The following is a 23,138-nucleotide window of genomic DNA, read 5'->3' as shown; positions in this document are numbered from 1 at the left end:
CATTGCACTAATGGCATATATCAGAAAGGGTGGGGTTTTTGACTTTGCCAGCAGGTTCTGTTTTACCGTGGTTGCTCAACACTAGCTGTAAGGAGCAAAGCCGATAGGTTGATGTGCTTTTGTGAAAGTAGATTAATTATTTTAGATTTTACTGCTCAGGCATGTGTTACCTCTTGGCATATAGTGCTCTGAGTCAGCGCTAACACAGAAGGACAATTCAACAAAAATGTCTCAGCTTCAGAGACAGTAACAGTTAAGATGTGGTAACTTTTTAAGCACTTCAGCTAAGTCAGCAGAAGCACAACTGTTCACAGTATCTGTCACATACACACTTGAAGAGGGTGGAATATTACAGGGGACACAAGTTTTTGTATGTTTAACAAAATTAAATGTTCAAAAAGAGTTAAATACTATGAAGATGTACCTTGTCCATAATGCCCATTGCCTTGATTTTTGCAGATTCACTACCCAACTCACTAAGCTGATGCTTTCCCAGTAGCAATTCCTGTGGAATCTCATCATCATCGCCTTAAAAAAAAAAAAAAAAATTAAAAAATTAACAATCATATTTCTAATAAGACTTCAAGGAAACCAGTATTTTACAGCCAATATGAAAAAGCCAACTGAAGAAAAAGAACTGATTTTCCAAATAGCTAGCATCTAATACTTCCATCTAATGAAGACTGATGATGACAACTTTTGGTTGTGTTAAAATGATGACTTGTTAAATATGACTGAAAGTCATAAATTAAAAATATTTTTAATATAGCAAAATCCATTTATTGCAGCTCTTGTGCCATCACCCTCATTTCAGTAAAACAAATATTAAATGATTGTAGTCCTAATTCTAAAGTTCAAATCTGGGGAAGGGCAATAGATGAAAAACACAGGAAATTAAGTACCTTGGGATACACTATGTCTTAATCACATTTACCCTTACAAAAAAAACCCATGATGTTACAAGACATATAGAAAGAACCAATTACTTCACTTTTTAATCCAAGTTTGTAGACACCATTGCTGTAGTGATTTATTTACTATGCTCCTCCCCTTGTTCTAATCTTGTAACAAAGATGGTAGGAAAAAAATTAACAAATGCTCCATTATCCATTTCAATAGAAAGTCATCTTGGTCAACCTGAACTACTTCATCAGACACTTATGCTAAGCTGGCTTATTTTCCACTGAAATAGATAAGGAGCATACAGTGATTCAGTGCCTCACCCATAAGTGCATAAGCACTCTGCTGCTGAATTGAATAATGAAGCTCTGTTGGGCCAAAGGCCACAACAGATGCAAAATTATGCACCTCAGACATTACTGGCAAGAGAACCATCTTACATTAGTGTTGTTTACAAAGATATGTTTGACAGAAGATAACACCCTAATGACATCCCAAAGAGGTATGTATCCTTTCCACTCCAGGAGACTATTATTTGTCTCATTGTGATTTATGTCCCTTTTGGATTCTGCAGGGAGGAAGAAGGAGGATCTTCTTCCTGTAGCAGCAAGTGAAATCGGAAAGGTAAAGGCCTCCACTCAAGGTAGAAGACATATAAATGCAGTATACTGTAGCATGTATCACAGGCAATTAAATCACAAAGAAGGAAGTTTGAAAATACTGAGATGCAAATTTTTTTGTTTCTTGTGTTTCTAATTGGGGGAAGCATTTTGAAAATTTCTGACATATTACCCAAAGCTGTAAAATCCATGTCTTCCAAATTTTCCAAAATATTCTCTATCGAAGCAGTAAATCTTTTGAAAGTTGAAGAATCCATCATTTCTGGTGAAAAAAGAAATGTGTATATAATTATTTTCTATACAAACCAGAAAATACAAACTGTAGAAAATAAATTTTCTAAAATTACCTTCAGGTGTTAGTTTAGGTTCATAAGCTTTCCTCTTCTTTTGTTTTTCTTTTTTCTTCATTTTTCTAGCCACTAATTAAGAGAATAAATGATTTTTTACATTTTTAAGGCTTATATTCAATACTGCATGTAAAGATGTTTATTTTAAAATGTTTAATATATCCTTTAAAAATGCACTAGTATTATGGAAGAAAAGAAATTTTTTAAAATAATCATTTACCCTCACTGAGGCTAGGAGGAGGAGAATAATCATCCATATCAGAGTCATCGGGACTGCGATTACGGTAACGGCCACTACCAGAAGTCCTCCTTCCTTCATGATAATAACTACTTCTCCTATGGTCACCAGAACTTCTTCTGTCATGTTCTTCATACTCCCAAGCTTCATCTCTATCCTTTTTATGTCTTTTACGAGAAGCTAGAAATGAAATGCATTTTCATTATAAGTACAAAAATTCTACTTTTAATAGCTCAAAATTATACATTTGCAAGTTAAACACCATCATATAGATGTTCTGTAAAACAAGTAAACACTCTAAAACTATCATATAAAATTCTGTTATGGCATTATTCTAACAATTTCTTTTGAATTACATAAAAACTGTGCCTGAAACTGGCAAAGACACCAGCAAACATTTAAAAATACAAATTTACAGGGCATTTGTCCTTTTAAACAAAGTCAGGAAAGTAGAACAAATCAAAATAAGTTTCATCCTTTCATAAGAGAACACTGAGATAATTTCTTCAGTTATCTAAATTGTGACTATTAGTGGGTGTCCATGTTCCAACTCAGTGATTGCTTTGCCCATCTAACACAGCAAGTTCCAATGAGACTTGGCAACCTAGTTGCTTAAAGATACTCTGTTTTGCCAAGACAACTAAAATTTTGTCTTGATATATATTGCAGGAAATTCAGTGTAAATGAGAAAGCTGGAGTCACAATTCTGGGCCAGGCAGTGAGTATATACCACAGAAGGTTATTAGAACCAGTTTTAAGTCAGGACCAAAAAGCCTTGCAGAACTGAATGTTAAAAAAATTGGGATAAATGTTCTATACAGAAACAGAAACTTGGTGGAAATAAAGTGTGTGTGTGTGTGAGGGGGAATGGAGAGTTCTTTGTTGTTTTCAAAGACAGTCTTGAAGGGGAGAGGGTGCTAAGATGTAATAGAAAAAGGATATGGAGGAGGAGGTAATTTCATCCATGAAATCAGCCAACTCTCCATTATCTAAGGTAACTGGGCTAGCAAAGAGATGTCTAACAGAGACTGTGCTGTGAAGATCAAAATGGCTCCAAAACATTACAGTCTAGACTAGCAGAGTTTATTATTCTTGTGAACTTGCATATAACAGCCCTGACATCTGTGTGTCTCTACCAAAGTCTCCTGAAGTTTAGAGGTATGACTGTATATAGGGGTGTTTCTGAGCAAAATGGCTCCAAGCATTCAGACAGAACTGGAACAGAACTGACAAGTTCTTTCCACAACCCCAGTTTATTGAGAAGCATAGGAAACATACCAGGATATAGTCACACCTGGTATAGTACCAGGATATAGTCAATAGTCAGCCCAGGCTCAGAACTAGTAAAAACAACATTGAACCTGTGGTGATACTAATGCTCTGCACTGCACCCTAGAGGGCTCCCACTTCTGAAAACATAGTATGAAACTTCTGCACAGAGGTGGTCCAAGTGTTTAAGGTAATAACTTAGTTCATGCTTTGAGCTGTTCTGCTTATGGACCAGACTTGCTTCTGGAGGCAGTACAGTCATGTTCACAAGGCCTGAGCTATTAACACTGTAGTTCTAAAATGGTTGAGAGTTAACTGTGAAGAATCGGAGAGCTGTCTAGGATACTTGAAGTGAGCATACTGGAGAAGAAAATAGGGGGTTTATGGGAAAAGACTTTACACATCTTAACTGATTCTTTTCCCCCCACGAGATAGTATTTTGTGGAGGTAGATGAAATCTGTCTCCACAGTTTACAAATCATCAGTATCAATTTAAGCTCTGTAGGACAAATTCTGACCCCAGCTACATCTCCATGAGAAAAGTAACTTCCAATATTGCTTTCCAGCAGAAATTTAAATTGACCAGTTTATCAGTGCTGCATGACACAACAGAATGTGTTACAGTTGTGTTGGCTCCACAAGGCAAATAAGATGAACATGGGAACAGCTATTCACAATCAGTCATTGCTCTACAAAGTTTATTTTGAAGTAGATAAAAATTACTAAAAATGTAAGTATTAATAATATTTCAAGAGTTATTATTAATTTTATACATAAACAAAGACTATCTGGAATATAAACACCCAATTTCCTTCTGAATTCTGCCAAACATTTATGCAATAACACATTTAGCACTAATTGTATGAGAATGATTTAATCAATTTTTAATTTCTCATCATTTAACGGAATGCCCCTTCTTCATGAGATACTCAAAGAAATTCCTCTTCTATAACAATCACTATTTCATATTTTTTACAGTTCAATTTTAGACAACCAAAAGAATTCTGAAATACATATTTGTAACAGTACAAATCTATTCAGTGTACTTGTCACAAATCCTTCATTCTCTTGATCATTTTGTCTCATTTTAACTCAGTTCAGTTCTACAGTATCCTTTGAGAAATATTATAATTTATTTTTAAACCAGATGTCCTCAATGAATTGTTTAGAATGATGGCCAGATCTCAAGTGGATATAGTGAACCTAGAATCCCTTAAAACATATAATTACTGTGAAAGTTTTCCTTAATTCGCTTTACTTTGTATTTAAGAATTTCAACAGCCACTGTGGCTAATAGGTAGATTAAGATCTCTCTGAAATTCCTGACAATCCTCTCCATTCCCAACCAACTTAAATAATTTTGCTTTACTTATTCTTTTTTTAATTCACTGTTTCAGATTATTAACATCATTAACAGGTGAAATGATACAGTAAACAGAGAATATAGAATCCTGAATGAAGCAAATCATCTGATTACCAGTTACCTCAAGATCTCATACTCATGGTCACAGCAGCATTATTCAGTTATATTTTAAATGAAAAACAAACAAAAGGACATTCTTTTCTGCTTCTTTGATAAAGATCAGAGGTATCGCTATTATAATTTTTACGTGTATGTGTGCATACGCATTGCATATCTGTTGGACAAGAACTTGAAACGTATTAAAAAAACAGGACAAACCCTAAGAAAGACTAAGAAGCAAAACATTATGTTTTACAAAAGTTCAGTAAGATGTTTAGATAAGCAAAGGTGAAAAGAGTCTAAACTTGGAAAAAAATCATTATAAGCAAGATGCCTTCTCAGGTTAACAGCAATAGGCACTTCTCCTGTAGCCCTACATAGGTAACAGAGCTAAGATGTTACTCAGACTGAACTGATTCATTCCATTTTAATGGAGTTTCTTTTCAGTGTTGGCTAACTGAACTACCATAGAGACAAACTAACTACACTCTTATTTGTAAGTGGGAAATCCCTTCCTAACTTAGAGGCATATAACAAGTTTTTGACACTTATGAACTTTACCTGATTGCACAGCAAAAGTCTAACTACAAGCTTCCTCTTCCTTTGAAATCACTTAATTCGAAAATAGTACCATCAGCAAATGCTATTTTGAGAAACCACTGGCAATAATTCCAGTTTTTCAAGCAATATAGCATGGAAATAATAGAAGAAAAAATATTTTAAGAAACTTCTGGGCACTAACATTCTTAATTTATCATGTCAGAAAAATTCAAGAGGGGATCATTTGCTTTTCTTACCAATGAAACTCAGAATAATTTAAAATGTATTTACTGAAATTTTTCTTTGCATAGCTTTGTGTGCAAGTCTTCTGAGCTGCTTTACAGGATATTTTCTTTGATTGGTTAAAAATGTTTCATTGCACAACTAAAAAAAATCAAGGCAGTGGCTTCCCATAAGGTAATTAGGGAAAGAAATTTAACAACTAGCTGCTTTTCATCTTGAGTAACAAATTGAAACCAAGTAACTTTTCTTTTAAAAGAAAAAAAGGTTCTTGGCCAAGTAGTTGTCTGGACAGCAAATTTGTTTTCTTATGTTTTAGGGTAGCCAACAAAAAAAACCCAGTATATCTTTTTGTAAAAGCAAAATATTAGCCTTCTTTAGGAGTAGGAACAGAACGATGTACTACTTACATTCAAAAACTTCTTCACCGTCATTGTCTTCATCAGAACTGATTTCAGCATATTTTGGTTTCTCATTAACTGTGCTACGTTTGCGCTTGTTCATTTTCACACGTTCACAAAGCGGCATGGTGGATTCAATTTCTGCCAGGAGCTCAGGAGGCAACTCCTTTAACACTGACTGATCTATGCTACCTATTAATGGAGAGCAAGAAGAGTAAATGTGAACCTGAAGATAATAATAAGCGCCCAACACTACAGTCCTTTCTCAGGAACTGCTTATGGTATACCCACTAATAAATAATACCACAGTTAGATATACTTGGATGTATTTGACAGCCCTTTCTAAAGTTGCATTTATTGTTCACACTGCAATTAGAAATTAACATAATAAATTGCATATACATCTTCTTCAATAAAATATTTTGTCAGGCACATAAACAAATTCAAATTGGTGAATTTCCTTTGTAAAAAGACATCCTTGCTCTACTTCCACAAAATTTATTCTTATTTTGGTTCATCCTCTGAATTCACCAGGTTTTCTAACAGTGTAGGTAAATTAAGGATTCATTATGCCTCATTAACAGTTCTGTTTATTCTCATTCATATTATTTTGTGTACACAAGACAGTAATCTTCCCTTTTCCAGTAGGTAGAGACAATCTGTGGCAGAATCTCTGGGGTCTTATCCCTAAATACAGACCAAATCATTGACATCCCAACCTCTGCCTCAGATTTTTTTTCTTACCTCCTCCTAGTAGTTTTATAATGCAACCCAAATTTTTGCTTGATTTTGTTACAAAGCATAGTTGAAAGATTTTTATTTAATATAAACAAACAGCAAGCTGAACCACATCAGGTTTCTTTTCCACAGAGGTAAATAGTTAGACATCATCACACAATTCTCATCACATTTTGAAACTACAATTAGGCCCATATGCAGTCAGTATGAAGGAGATTTACAGTCAAAATATTTTACAAGTGACACAAGGAAACCAAATTAATTTAAAAGTATTTCTTGGGGTTTTGTTTATTTGATGTCTTACCTTTATTTATCAAAGAATCTATTGCACAGATTTTAAGATTATCGGACTAAACTGTTAACCGTTTTCCAAAAACAGAACAAATGCCTTTGTCATAAGTGCCTCTCTCTCCTTCCCAAGGCATACTATATTATTTAGACAGAGAAGAAATCACCTGCCAATTGCTATACACACACAAAAAAATCCTCCAAAAAATCATCTTCTGGATGATAATTCACTTTTTTAATTGCATTCACTATATCACTAACATAATTTTCTAAAATTTATTTCCATTTTTACACTAATATCCCATCTTCTAATCCAAGCTTAGTCTTCCCCCCCCTTAAACAACTTTAAGTGGAATTAGAAGAGCCTTAATATGAGAAAATAGTTTCCAGCAACAAAATTTTTTTTAAAAGTCTCATATATTACTGGCTTCACATACCTCTACATCCATAAAAACTGCCTGTAAGCAATGAAACTAATGATGAGAAAATTATTTTTCTATAATTCTCAGGTATGTTCACAGCAAGTCATCTCATTTAAGTGCATTTTAAAAAAAGATTTAACTTAAAATTCTGGGGTTTTCAAACTGAGGTAGGGAAATATCTATAAAGTAAAACTGATAGCAAAAGTTGTCCCTGCTTCCCCCATGCTGTGGTCACTCTTATTTATTTGCTTTAAGTTGCCATCCTTTGATAATCACCACCTGCCAAAGTTACCCAAATTCTCAACATTGCTTTCAAAAACGCTAGAAAACATTTCACAGTGTGGTTTACCATGGCGCTGTGAAATGATTATTCTTTGCAGACTGGGCACTTGATTGAAGATAGGCAGAGGTATGACAGCACAGACAGATCAGTTCCTCTGTGTGTACCACCAGCTGACTGGATGCCAGCCAGGTCTAATCTGGATGCTGCATAGTCATGTCTGAGCAGTGGTGTCCCCACACTAATACTCCATGTCTCTTTGTACACCTATACAGTGTCTGAAGAGAGTTAGCTTACATTCAGCCCCAGACTGGAGGAAAATTTGCACATATATGTTTTAAGACAATTTCCACAGGTGAAATTGCTAGAGGACCTGAGATCCTGTTTTTTTTAACACATATTCTCAATTTCATGCACTGCTGGTAATTTCATTGAAATCAGTGGGACAACACACAGAGCATAAAGCCTACAGCAAATTTGGCCAAGACACTGCAAAAACCAGCTGCAAGTAAAGGAACAAAAGTTGCATTAAGATTCATACAGATGCTTAAAAGCTAGATGGGCTAGATGCACTTACACTAACAGGAGTATTTTCTACAAATATATCTTTAAGCCTCTCCCAGTCTACAATGAAAAGTAAATTTAAAAACAGAATAACTAGTAAGACAGATTGCTTGGAGAGGAAATCAGAAAAGGAAACAAATCAGTAATGGATTGTATACCTAGCTTGGCAAGAGTTCCATGACCAAATTCTAATTCAATTTCAAACTCAATTTCAAAACTATGTCTGAGTGTTTCATGATGTAATTTTAAGATTGTGATCATTGCTTTGAGGAACTGTTAGAACAGAATTTGTTCTTTATTTTCCTTATACTGTGCACAAAGAACATCTTAGTAAAATGAAAGGTGATATATTTTAAGTAAGAAAACCCTTAAAAACCAAAAAAACCCGAAACAAGAAACAAAAATCACAGGCTACTCTCTTACCTCCTAGGAATATCTATTCTTGCTTTCCTTACTGATTTTGTTCCTGGGGTAGAACACTACTCAATCTTTAAAAATAAGTCAATTACCACAGTGTTAATTAGACATCAACGAAAAAATAAAAATGCAAGTACTTTAAATATTTGGAAAAATAACTTTATTTCCTTCTCAAAAGTTCCAAGTTTTCTATGTTCTCCAATGCTAAATTCAACTAATGCTTAAACTGCACTTGCTCTTGTTACAGATATTTCAGATGACAGTATAAGCTTCCCCCTTTTTCTTTTATTAGGGAATATGAAAAGCTTGCTTTATTCAAGAAGGGAATAGCAGAAAAGAGAACAAATAGAATTACTGTAAAGTGCTCTATAAGCCATCTATAAAGTTTTTGTTTCTGTCACAATGTTCCCTGGAACAAGTCTGCTGCATGCCCAGTTTCCTTAGCTGCTGAGGACTGTAAATAACTACTACTGCTACTTCCATAACTATAAGGGACAGTTAATACAGTGGAAACAATCCATATCAGTTTGCTTATATGGTTACTTTAAAATACTCATGACATCAAAATGGCCTGTTTGCACATACATCTATTGCAACAAATGAACAAGTGCTTGAAGAAAAACTGCCCCTGAAGTTAATTTCAAAACTAAGGTTTATGTTAATGAAGTCTTTTGCATAAATTAGCCTCCCATAAATATTGTCTTTTCCATTTCTGTGTGCTAATACTTTGTAATAAGCAAAACTGTAGTTAATGCAATTTCATATTTGTAATCTCTCTATATACCTTGTATTTTAAAATGCAACTTTTTCCAAATATCAAGACATTATAGAAAAGAACACACAAGGGTCTAAGAGGGAACAGTGCCACTTGTTTAGGATGGGGATATGAATCTTAACTTTGCATTTCTCAGTGTTTAGAAATTTAAGTTTAGCCACTCCCCACATTCTGGAACTTTTACACTAATGAATTGCCACAAATCTTCATTTTGACATTAAAAATAAAAACTTACAGATTACAGCTCAATTTTGCCCTCCCCTCACTCTTTTTTAGACACAGAAGACATTAACTGCCTACTGGACTCTTCTTATTTTGCTGATGACTAGTATATCCAGTCTTGCTGTTATTCCACAGAGGCCAAGCTCACCTTCCTTACATGTCCTCTCTGAGCATTTGATAGAGGATGTTCCAGTGGTTTTGGGTTTACCTCCCTTATGTATCACCAGCTTACTGTCTAACTTTCTCAAGTCATTTTGGGTCACACTGATAAAACCCCGTGTCAGATGTATATACAGGAAGGAAAGCAGTTTCTTTCTGGATTAGCTCAAACAACCTTCAAACTCTGTGCTAAATCAAATAAAATACACTCTTACTCCGTAACAAGAGTGCCGCCTTTCTTGTTGTTGGATAGCCATGTCGTAACTACAACAGCACAGACTCACAGCTTAATTCTACTACAACCATTCATGCAGATAAGGTTCTATTTTAGATTAAGAAGTAAAAGAAAAAAGAGGGGATAAAAGTACTTCCCTACTTTATAAAGATGCTTGGAAAATAAACACCCTTTTAAAATAGTTAAGTTCTGTTACAGTATAGCACTCAGGCTCTACAGTGCAAAGGGCCACATGACTACCTGTGATTGATTAACAGCGTACTGGTTAAAGCTGAAAATTTTCAGCTATCCCTTAGTGTGCAAATTTAATTATATCCTTTCCACTGTGCTCTCCCTTAAAATGCTCCAGTATGTTCTTTATATCTGAGTCCTTGGTGATCAGAGTCCTTTGCCTAACAGCATCACACTCTTCCAAATAATTCTGTGCCCTGGAGAGTTTTAAGAACAGAAGGGGAAACACAGGGAAATTGCAAACCTTTTCTCAAAGAGGAATTTAAGGTATGAGGAAAGTACATCTGCTCATAAGACAGAAGTTCTGCTTTTATCTCAATACCATATCATCAGTTGAAAAACACACCATCAAGATGAATACTGATGAAAATAATCTGAGTAGTCATCCATTTACTTCAGTGGCTTTCCTCTTTCCTCTCCCATTCTCTGCCTTAAAGTTTGTGGAAGGGTATAGAGCTACATCCTATAAACAGGATATAACCCTCTATTGAGCCCCTTACCCTCACCTTTTGACTACATCCATGAAGGGATAACTGCTGAGCTCAGCTCACACACACATGCTTGAAAGAGGGCGGGAGACTGAGATCCCCTCACCACTGCCCAAGGGACTGCGCCCACAGGATTCTCTGCTGCAATGGATTTAGCAGGAAAGAGAGAAGTAGTGTTAGGAAGAAGTATGTCCTATATCATTCCATAGAATCTGCTTGAACACATCTTTCAAAATCATTTTTCCTCATCTACCCTAATACTGGCACAAAGGGAAGGCTCTCAGCCTCGGGCTAAACAAAAGTTGAGGTTCAGGCTCCCTGGTTATATTCCAGTCCTTAGCTCTGGCCTTGAGAAATGGGACCCAGTCAGGTTGGTGGGTCAGAGAAGAATCTAGACACAGCAACTGAATAATTCCATGATGTAGCAGAGGTCATCGTTGCCCATGGCTAAGCAGCACAGATTCAAAAAGGATTTTACAATAGCACAAAATACTCTTAGAAGCAAGAAACATTTTTTGACAGAGGGAAGAGATCTCCAAAGAGCACCCTGAAGGATCCAAACAGATAGCAAGGAATATACCCAACACACACTCTCCAAAGATGCCAAGAAGCATGAGAACTCACATTACATTGGTATTAATGATTTCCTCAAGCTATCCGATTGCTGCAGCAACTATAGCCACAAGTTATTTTATTCCTTATTGCTATTCATTGACTTCTCGTCTTTATAAAAATCGATAAAAGAAGGCTAGAGCAGTCTAGTTTTGCAAGACACTTCACAAAAAATATAGCAGTACTCAGTAAAATGGAGCAAGATCAGCAATTGAAATAAATGCAGTGCTGCACGAAGAACCTCACTTTTATGAATCAGACTATCAGGGGACTGCTTTTGGATTTCATTGTCATTGCTTTTGAACATATGCATTGAAATTTAAGCCAACACAATTTATTGTATTAAAAAGTTAAGGTGTTTTGTACAGTTGCAAAACACAGCATGTAATTTTCTGTTACTATTAATGTTTGGAATCTGAAATTTATGATTGATGCATTTTCCCAGCCATGTATTCTGATTAATTTAAAAACTGAGCCATGGGGCCTCACCTAAGAAAAAAGACCTCCATTAAATATAATCAAATTAAACCTCAATTTTTCTTCTCATAAAAGAAAAAGTCCTATATAATCAATATAATACAACCAAGATCTTTGCAGAGAACAAGCAAGACAAATACCATGATTTATATCTGATTTGTGACTCCAGGCACATCAAGAAGACCTGCTTTTACCTCACTCTATCATGGAAAGATTCTCAGCCTTTATCACTGAAAATATCACATGAAGCTACTCTTGTTTTGCTTTTTCAAAGGAACTTAATTATATTAACAACAAGAACAAAAAATTGCTGATATTTTAGCTTTTAATATAAAATACTACAGGAAAGTTGCTCAGAAGATAATTAAACAGTAAGTATATTTAAGGAACCTTTATTTGATGCAAACAACAGTTCAGTAATTTGAAGAACAAAAAAGGTCTCATCCTTTTCTTTTATGTTCATTGGTAATATTCCCATGGAGCAAAAATAAATTGCAAATTTCAAGTAAATAGTTTAAATTTTCTTACACAAAAACAGTCACCTAAAATGGTTGAAAATGTCAAGCAACAGAAAAGTTCATTTACCAGAAGCAAATGTGAGGCTTTCCCCATTTGTATTTTGCCAAATTTACCCTTTGTCTAGAAGAAAATTCAAACCAAAAATTTTGATCGCATATCCCTGCACATAAGCCAAGAAATAACATCCATATTTAGATACTTAGACACATGAACAGGTCTGCATTGCATATTGTAATGTTGGACAAATTGCTGGCCCACATTTTTACATATTGCAATGCATTGTTGCAAAAATCATTTATGCAAAATAGCTTTAGCTTTTCCCAGAAATAAGAGGAACCTGATCAAGCATCCAAGCCCATGAACCAAAGGCAGTTTCAGACTTTCAACAAATTGCTCTGACAAATTAGGTAATAAATTTCTATCGCTTACATGTGCCAAAGTAATTTTTCAAAAGTGAACTAATTAAACAATGCACTCCTAAATCTGCAAACAGACAAAGCAGCATATTTCAGATGAACCAAAGTACAATGAAACTAGTAGATTTGGTCAAGTTTATTGTTGCTGCTAAGAACTAGATGTGCAACACGTAAAGTTCTCTCTTATTATCCAGAGAAGACTTAACAACAACTGTGAAAGCAAGAATCAAAATATTTACCTTAGTGGCAAAGACAAAAATAGGAAATAACTCAAGCAGCCTCCAGGTAAAGCACTGTGCTAAAAATGTCTCCTATTGTACTGGTAACAGATCAACACAAGAAAGGACTCCAGTGTGCAACTGCTGATTTCCTGCTGTCTACCGATAGCAGTTTATCCAACATCTACTTCTGAAAAACTAACACCAAAAACGAAGGCCTCAGAGAGTACATACAAGGCCCACACACATCCCAACATACTTTTTGGGATAGGACAGACGCACCATGCCTAAAAAAAATCCTGCAAGTAGGAACAATCCAGGCTAGAGAACTGAGATCTTCCTAGACTATTGGATTTAACTGGTTATATATAGTTTGGTTTTGGCTTTTGACTAAACAATGCCTGGAATATTTTTAAAACTATGAACCTGTTCAGTCCAGAAAGGAGAAAAAAAAATTAATTGGGGCTAAATGGACAAAGTCTATATTAAAATGGATCCTCAGCAAACGCAACATATCTTTAAATACTTCTAAATGTCATGAGGGACAGCCAGCTCCTCTTCTAGACTAGTTAAGTTGAAAAGAGGTAGTCACTAATATCTCAGAAAAGAGGAAAACCAGGAAGATTGTAGAATTCTCATGGAAGTGATGTTTTTTCTACAAATTCAGTTAAATTTAGAGTTTAAGAGAAGCTTTGAAGACTTCAGCTGAGAAGAATCATGATCAACTCCTTGCTGTAAACCATGAAATATATCCTTTACTTCTCTGAAATGTGGCATAATTTACTAGAGAACTTCAGAGAAAGTTATGACATGCTTGATCCACCTGGCAGTGCATGCACATGCAAAATGCTTAGTGGGTTATTACTCTGGCCTTCCCACATGCAAATGCAGTTGCTACCAGGAACTCTAAGACAGTGATTCCAAATTTCAGATTTGTGGAATTACGGACTGTCGTGGTTTAACCCCAGCCAGCAACTAAGCACCACGCAGCCGCTCACTCACTTCCACCCCAAACAGTGGGATGGGGGAGAGAATCTGGGAAAAAAAAGGTAAAACTCATGGGTTGAGAAAAGAACAGTTCAATAGGATAGAAAAGAAACTAATAATGATAATGATAACAATAATAAAATGACAATAATAATAATAAAAGGATTGGAATATACAAAACAAGTGATGCACAATGCAATTGCTCACCACTCGCCGACTGATGCCCAGTTAGTTCCCGAGCAGTGATCCGCCCCCCAAGGCCAACTCCCCCCAGTTTATATACTGGGCATGACTTCACATGGTATGGAATATCCCTTTGGCCAGTTTGGGTCAGCTGTCCTGGCTGTGTCCCCTCCCAACTTCTTGTGCCCCTCCAGCCTTCTTGCTGGCTGGGCACGAGAAGCTGAAAAATCCTTGACTTTAGACTAAACATTGCTTAGCAACAACTGAAAACATCAGTGTGTTATCAACATTCTTCTCATACTAAATCCAAAACATAACACTATACCAGCTACTAGAAAGACAATTAACTCTATCCCAGCCGAAACCAGGACACAGACTTTCACAATGGTTATCTTTACAAAAGCACAATCTGTAGTAAGCAAGCTGAGTTGCAGCCTTTTCCTTTGCAAAGGAAATATGCTTTTACTCCAGTTATTTCCTTGCAGCATAGCTGTTTGCCCCACTGATTTCAGTGAGTACAAGAGTATGTCTGTTTCAGCATCAAGAAACATCTCAACATAGCTGATCAGTATAGCTATAAGAAGCAGCAGAGAAGGTATTCGCTGAAGCTCTGAAAAGAAAGGATAGCAAACATGACCTCCTCATTGCAGGCACAAACTCAAAGGGAAAAGTTTCATGGATTCCCCAACAGCATACATTTGCATTTTAAAACCAGGATAAAAGGCATTCACAGATGTTAAAACCAGAAGAAAAAAAAGTGTTACAATTCATTCTGACCTGGACAAAACAGGCCACAAAATTTCACCCTTAACAAAAATACTATGAAAAAAAACTTCCATAACTTTCCTCTGAGCTAGAGTGCATCTTTCAGAAAAATGCTCAAAGATCAGGAGAGAGAAAAAAATGTTGCTGCTTCCTTGTAAATGCCAAAAGGTACTGTTGGGATGGTTCAATCTTAACAATCACGTACTATGGCTATCCCATTCATATAATAGCTTAACAAAATTTCAAACCTGTCTATAAAATTTGATTAAAATGTTACTTTTTTTTTTTTTTACAGTACAATGCAAGGCTTATCCACGTGCACAATAAAGGTATGATTTTCAAATTTAAAGTTCATTGAAACAATGTAAAAAGTTGTATAGACTTTCAGTATACATAGCATTAATTTTATATTAAAACAAGTGAATTTTACTGAGTTTTATAATGAATGGGCATTAGTCTCTTAAGACAGAATGACTATCTAAATGGTGTTTTGAACTAGCTGACCTAATCCTATTTTAAACTGGATTTCAGATAAATCACAGCAATGATGTTGTACATGACAAAGCCAGGAGAAGACATTTTCTTGGGGGAGGGATGGATGAGAAAGGAAAAACAAAGGACAAGAAATACAAGGAGGTAAAAGAAGGAAAGATAAAGCAAAACATACTAAGCTACATGGAATAAGAGGGATGCGAGAAGTGGAATAATGATGCTAAAAGGCAACACTAGAAAAGATTTGCTACAACCTATTAAGAAATATAGGATGAACTAAATAAAGAATGATTATGAAAATTACATCTAGTGTATTAAAATGTTTATAACTAAAAATGGCACGGAGTAAAACAGTGAATGCTATTTCTCTCCATTGGAGTGAGGACATTGTGGAAATGACATGAATATTTTCTATATGAGTCAGTTGTTGACAAATAGACTTTGGCTTATGAACAGATATCTTTATGAATTATGAACTTTTTAAAACACAGGAGCTCACCTAATTATTTAGCATAATATATCCTAGGAAGTAGGTTACCAGGAAGTTGGGCAAAAAAAATTAAAACTAAAAATACACATGAAAAATCTGAAGTTCAAAGACAGTTTCTCCAAAATCTGCCTGGATAAACACTCAAAACTTGATTTGTAAGAGAAACATAGTTACAACATTATTCTTTCCACGAAACTTATTTCTAGTATCATTGTAAGAATCTTATTCTAGATACAATAGCAGAGACTGATATCAGATTCAAACTTTTTTTTTCCCCAGGAAAATATGTCCCAAGTTATTTCAGAATATGTAAGAAATATATGTCTTCAGAAAACACAAAATACACAAAAACATGGCAGAAAAGTTATAAACCTGACTTTAAAATGAATGCATTGCTCATGTGTGACACAGCTACTAGAGTCATGCCAATTGGATAAGTCATTAAAACCTTTACACATTACTAAAATATACTATATAAATAACCACATACAATACAGACTACAAAAAAGTCTACTTCAGAAACATTTTAGAAAGCATACATGCACTGTATATGGCTCTGAGGGCTCTCAAAATTACTGATTTTCTGCACATAATTGTGTGACTTCAAAGTCTATCCTTTTGAGACTAGAGCTGAATTCCATCAGAAAGTTTTCAGTATTCCCTATCAAGAACATAAAAGTTTCATTTGAAATCTTTAGACTAAGCTGACAGCAAAGATGTCATAATTTTATGTCTGACTCTAGATACCTATTATTGTTAGAAATGGAAATTTTGCCTGTTCTGAACCTCAAAAAGGGAGAGGGGAAATGTTCATATTTCCAGGATAAAGAGAAAATATTTAACAAGGAGGCTAATATTTTACAAATAAGTAATACTCATCCTGAATTATTAAGTCTTTAAGAGTCAATACAATCAGGTTAGTAGATAAAGAACAGATGTAGCACAATAAATTCATTATACAGATATCAACTCTGTATACATGCACATAAACATAGTTATACATTCACAAAGATGATTTCTACATCATTTTTTATCAGATCAACTTTGTAAGAAAACATTCTCGAATTCATGAGCAATGATATACCTGGAACTGCATTCATAAATAATCCTGTATACAGCTGAAATCCTCTCCCCTGCCACTTTATTTGTCTATTTTTGAGACATGACAGCTCTATAAACATAACTACGTAAGAAATTTAAATGCTTTAAATGCTAAACATTAAAAAAGAAAGGAACCCTGACCAGTTAGTAACATTGATTTCACAGCGTGAAATGATCTACTTCAGTCTGAAACCAAAGAAGCCAAAATTATAGCACCAAGAAGAAAAGCAATCTTATAAAAAAACCTGTTAAATCTGCAGATGAGACAATCAATCAAATATTAAACCTACAAACTATTCTGAATAATTTCCTGTTCATATTAATAATTTGAAAATGCCAGCCCATTGTTTACAACTTCCTTTCCTCTTTCCACATACACTGGATCATAGAGACAACTATATCTGACTTCTAAAGACAGAACCTTTTTGTAAGCTTATTGTCACACAGCCTAAAGTGTGGAGGCTTCCCAACAGAGTTGTATTTATAGTGTAAAAGAGGCAGATGGGACTTTGTAACTGCCTTCTTATTTCATCATGTCAAAACATCCCTTGGAAAAACCATATTTCATTTCCAATTAAAAAGATACAAGAATCTTAGGCCTTGTATACACAGTATTTCCCATCACTCCAGCTACGTTGATTTAGTTACAGTAGTACCAGTCCCTTATACAGACACACTTAAACCAGTTTAAATCATTCATATAGCAGTTATGTTTAACTAGATAAATTACCAGATTAAACTAATGTAGCTGAAGTACAGCTTAAGACTATTTAAGTGTTCCCACATTAGGAACTTGCGTTGGAGTAAACAAATCATTTCAGTTACACTGTAGCAAGATTTCCAATAATGACAATCCCATAGACAAGTTTCACTTTGTTCCCCAAAATCACCATATAAGCAAGTATATAAACTAACTATCAAACATTTGTATTTAATTTCTAACCACAGGAGTAGCAAATCTAAAAGAACAGGAGTGTACAAGATATAATGCAATTAACATTAAAAAAATCTTACCTTTATTAGATTTGGATGACTTGTTCTTGTTTGGTTTAAAACAAGAGCCCCTTGATTTATCTTCTCTATCCTTAATAAATTTCTGCACATCATCCAATGAAAGCTTTTGAAGGACAACTACAGGCTTAGCTCCTTTATTTAGATCTTCAACTAGCCCAATCTTCTCTACTTTGTCCTTCTGTCCACCTTTAAATTCAGTTTTCCTTGACTCCTGAGTGACATTGCCATCTTTATCACGCTTGATTTTTGGAATGACAAAATGTTTCAATGCACCAGATCTTGCCCCCAACAAATAACTGGGAAACTCTGCTTTATTGTCAGCATGTGCTTTATTACTATCTACTTTACTCTTATTACCATCTGTCCTTCGTTCATCCTTGCTGTTGGGTGATTTAAAACCAGGTTTATCAGGTCTTGATTTACTAGAATCTCCTTTACCTTCCTGTTTAATGCGAGGGCTGTCAGGTCTTGATTTCTGATCTCCAGAAGAAAACCTTTCCCTTGATTCACCAGACTCATGTCTATGTTTCCTTTCAAATTTCTCAATCTTTGAACCATCAGATTTAATACTATGCTTAGAATCATGTTCATTTTTGTTTGAGGATCTCAAATATTCAGGCCTTCTAATCTTGGATGGATCTCCTCTGTATCTCTCTGACTCCTCCCTGTCCTCAGATCTTTGTTTAAGGCTATCATGGTCACGCCTCGGTGTATCAGAAACTGAATGCCCATCAGGCCTTTGTTTTGTTGGATCAGATCTACTTTCAGATTTTATCCTTGAAGGATCAGATTTCACATCTAGTTTATGCCTAGATATTTCAATTTTCTTATCTGACAATGGTTTACTCAAGTCCCTCCTGTTATCATGTCTATGTTTTGGTGTTTCGGGCCTGCCTTCACTCTTCTGTTTTGTCATTTCAGGCCTCTGCCTTATTTCCTGCTTGCCATTATTTTGTTTTCCCTCATTTTGTCTCATCTCCATTTGCCTGCTCTCGTTTTGTTTTGATTCTGTCTGTCTGTTCTCATTGTGTTGCACTTCCATTTGTCTGCTTTCATGCTTGCTTTCATGTTTAGCTTCTACCTGTTTGTTCTCATTGTGTTTACTTTCCAACCACCTGCTCACATTTTGCTGAAATTCCATTTGTCTGTTTTCATTTTGCTGGATATCTGTCTTTTGACCCTCGAAGTCTGACATTTTCCTAAAAATCTCGGGATGGTTTTCAGGTTTAAATTTAAGAACTCCAACAGTGTCTTCTTGGGGAACACACAGAAACCCATCGTTATACTGCTTAATTTCTTCAGGTTTTTTGATGGTGTCCAAATCCTGAGTTACTGTTGCCTGAGAGTCCGCTCTTCCTGCTTGCTGCAGATCAATACTAACCATCAACGCTGGCCTCGCCCCATTTCCTGCAGAACCTGTCTCCTGAGAAGCTGCTCTATTTCCTCCAGTAGCACCTCCAGCTTCCTGTGGTTTGTTTTCTTGTTTTCGCTTCTTCAGAGGCTTATCTGCAAATTAAAAGAGAAAAATCACAAATGCTGTATATAGAAACAGGTAAAAGTCCAAGCGAAAATGTCCATTCCCCTCCACCCCCACCAATTAATCCTCCTCAGCATGTATGTGCACATACAACAAAACTCATTGAATTTAAAAGCAAGAATATAACTTCTCTAACTAATACTTTTTAATGTATTCAGACTATCATTTGTTGTCAGTCTACCACATGTGCCAATTAATCATTAAAAAAACACCCTCAAAACATATGAAATCAAAGTCCCTGTAAAATTCCCAAGAGAACCATCTAAGAAAGCAGCTGCAATACATAACAACCAAAAAAAAAAAAAAAATCAATTTATACTTGAAGCAAGTTTTGAGGAATACTACTATAAAAGATTATCTTTTGCAGATTCAGCCTGCTTCATTATACATGAACTAAGCAAGGATCTGCAATGACAGAGGTTTTCCCTACTTGGTTCAGTGCATCAGTTGGACTTCACACATATTGTAGCCACAGAACACATGAGCAATGAACAAAAATTATTAAAATAACTCCAACACTCCATGCTTCTCTTTGAAACAAAGAGTATATCAAGAGTTGGAGTCTATACCATAACACATATGTATTAGGTGGGGGGCCACTACACACTTAAAAGTGTATTTTCCCTTTGCAACCATAATGCTTTTCATGGATGAAAGAAAAAGTTCAGTGATAATTTTATGTAGTGTCAAGAGCTTGACTCTGCAATAATCCTTTCAGTTTACACTAAAAAAAAAAATCATTAAGAGTAGAATACAGAAAAATAAAAAGTGAGCCAACCACACACCCTGTAATTTGGTAGAATTCATAAAATGAGAAGCACATGGAAATATCAAAAAGAGTATGTTCTATTAATTTAAAATACAACCTATTTATATTACCAACATGGTACTCTAAAATTAATTTCTGCCATGAAACTCAAAAGCCCTACCTGCACTAAGGCTTATATTCTCATTTCTCAACTATCATTTTGTAATTTGTCAAAAAAACCCAATGATTTTCTCTGTAATCAGGGAATATGATTTTAAGTCTAAGTAATGACCAAACACAGGTTGGAAATTCTGTTGTAGATCTGTTGTCAAAATGTCTAGACCACAAATGCAATATAAGAAAAATAACTTATTTTGTGCCTAGATTTGTGATGCTTTATCACCAGATGCAATGAGCCAGCTCTCTTTTTGGGAGCAGGGGAAGGGTAAGGAGGATGCAATCAAGGAAGAGGGAATTAAACTCTAAGGAAAAAAACCCCAACCTCTCAAGTTGTAAACCAGAATTATAACATATGACTTCTAATTTCTTCTATATTTGTAGAAGATTCTTATTCAGAAGAATTAAAACTTTGAAGGATCATCTCCAAAATTAACATTAGAACACAGTAACAAGTAGCAATATGGTCAATTCCAGTGACGTGAACAGGTTTGTGGGTTTTTTCCATCATTTTCATTCTCAAATCTATTTGTATATCTCTAACTTCCTAAAACTCCAAAATTATGTACAACATTTAATGGCTGGAAGACAGTAAAGACAGATACAATAAACTCCATGCAGAAACTGGTCAACTGCAAATAAGGAATTTTTAAAAGTTCAACAAAAACCTGTAGGAACGCCTGCCAACTTTATGGTAGACATGTGAAGCAAAATAAATTTGCCAAATCGAAGGTGCAGCTTTTTAGCATGGCGATTTTTGCTTTTTCTGTACAACAACTACTGTTGGATTCATATGAGAGTTTATATAGATTAACTTCCCTACACTACTTATTAAAACAAATGTATTTTTTTTGAAACCTTCATGCAGTGACAAAAATTCTTTTTCTCCCTGTGACTAAAAGGGCTTTGACCTCACTGAGCTTCATGGCAGGTCTTAGGAATGGCCATGAAGTAGAAGCTTCCAGACTGACAGATTTCAAATTTGATTTATTTTTTTAAAACATATACATTAATATACATACATACACACACACATATCACTACCTTATTTCTCAATTAAAACTCTTTAAATTTTGAAACACAAATTGAGAAACTTGTGTTCTTAGGAAAAAGTCAGTCAGCTTTTTCATTTTAACCCAGAAATGTCAGCCACACTGAAAAAGTCCTGTAAAGCTCTGATGGTGGATCTAACAGTAGCCTTTAAGACATTACTGTTACCAGTTATCTGCCCCGTTCCTTTAACTGAAGTTATCACCTGTAGCAGAAGGGAACACACATTCACATTTCCACAAGTGCATTTCATTGTCCAGTGCATCAGCTTAAGGCACTAGTGAAGATGGTTTGTATTAACCTACCAGACTGAACAAGTCAGTTAAGAGCCAAGCAAACGTTTCTTTCTGTTACCCCTACTGTAGGAGCAAGGCAAATGGCCAGGAGCTGTGATGCCTTAAACTGCTGTAGCTGGATCAACCAAAACTCACCTTTCAGAGCCCTCATGCTGAGGGCTCCAAGATTAAACAACCAAAACAATTCAGGTAGGACCAATTTTCTCTCTTGAACTTCCATAACTGACCAGGCTCAAAATGCTGCTCTTCATCATCATCCAAAATGTCAAATTGTAAGTTGAGAACATATAAATAGATGATCACATCACAACTTGGCATATTCCCTCTAAATACAGAGCTCTTTTGATGCACCTTCTTCATTTCTCTTGACAACTGAGTACTGATGTTTTAGTAAGTTATAACCACAACCTATTGACATCTTATCTGAGAAGAAAGGGATGCCTTCAAAGTTTTCTTTTCCTAAATGACAAGGTGATTGCAGATGGAGTTACAGATTACAGATTTCTTCATATTTCCAGTGCATCTTGATGGTGATCCTCAGAACTAGACTTGATCATTACTGTTTTGCCTCTGTGAGATTTCTGGATCTAGGACAAAAAAGCTGGCCCAAGTATATGAAAATATCAGGTTGAACTAGGGCATTAAAGGTAGGATGAGTACATAGTACCACTATCTTTATTGAGCATAATGGAAAAACTCCACTGAATGAGCACAAAAACTTTTTAGGTTGCCATCATAGCTGCAGAAATATGAAAGGTAAAAAACACCATTGGGCTTTGAGGGCTTTAACAAATCTTGAACTCACTTTGAACTATATGAGGATAATCAATAGAGTATCAGAGAAGTGAGGAGAGAATAATTAACCTCTGAAAACAGATGTCTTCAGGTCTTCTCTTTTACAATCAAATATATGCAAGTTTGCATAAATCTGCCTTGTTAAGGCATGAGTCCCAAGACCCCTTAGGGTCTTAATAAACAGATGAACTTTTACAATATCCATTCAAATATACTTCATATCCTTCAAGGCATCAGCATCCAAGCTTCGTCCACTTCATTCCATAGACAGTAGAATTTCTTTTTATTATCAGGATCTAGGACTTTGCCAAAATATCAGACTAATATTTTTCTTTCAAATGCTGCAGACCTAGGTTCAAAGCTTGCCACAGTTCTGAACAGGTAGGCTCGCAAGCTCTTGAGACCAATAAAGTGTGATCAGGATC

The 23,138-nt window shown here is 35.3% G+C and overlaps 1 protein-coding gene across 6 annotated transcripts in view; it reads right to left on the bottom strand.

Annotated features, from left to right (window-relative positions):
• LOC121233000 (nipped-B-like protein) overlaps positions 1–23,138 on the bottom strand; it is a 174,071-nt gene that overhangs the window by 39,408 nt on the left and 111,525 nt on the right. For 4 of the 6 annotated variants that reach the window (XM_041121549.1, XM_041121548.1, XM_041121547.1 and 1 more), the window contains 6 exons: positions 18,111–19,616; positions 6,027–6,209; positions 2,088–2,285; positions 1,868–1,939; positions 1,693–1,782; positions 425–528 (listed from right to left, as the gene is read on the bottom strand). In XM_041121549.1, coding sequence (XP_040977483.1) covers positions 425–528; positions 1,693–1,782; positions 1,868–1,939; positions 2,088–2,285; positions 6,027–6,209; positions 18,111–19,616 — 2,153 coding nt within the window. Of the gene's footprint in view, positions 1–424; positions 529–1,692; positions 1,783–1,867; positions 1,940–2,087; positions 2,286–6,026; positions 6,210–18,110; positions 19,617–22,053; positions 22,392–23,138 lie in introns of those variants that run through there. The other 2 variants (XM_041121551.1, XM_041121552.1) reach the window with 2 other exon arrangements.

Source organism: Aquila chrysaetos (genome assembly GCF_900496995.4).
Source record: "Aquila chrysaetos chrysaetos chromosome W unlocalized genomic scaffold, bAquChr1.4 W_unloc_3, whole genome shotgun sequence".
Lineage (NCBI taxonomy): Eukaryota > Metazoa > Chordata > Aves > Accipitriformes > Accipitridae > Aquila > Aquila chrysaetos.
The sequence above is the reverse complement of the archived record's forward strand: the minus strand, read 5'-3'. Positions and strand labels throughout refer to the sequence as shown.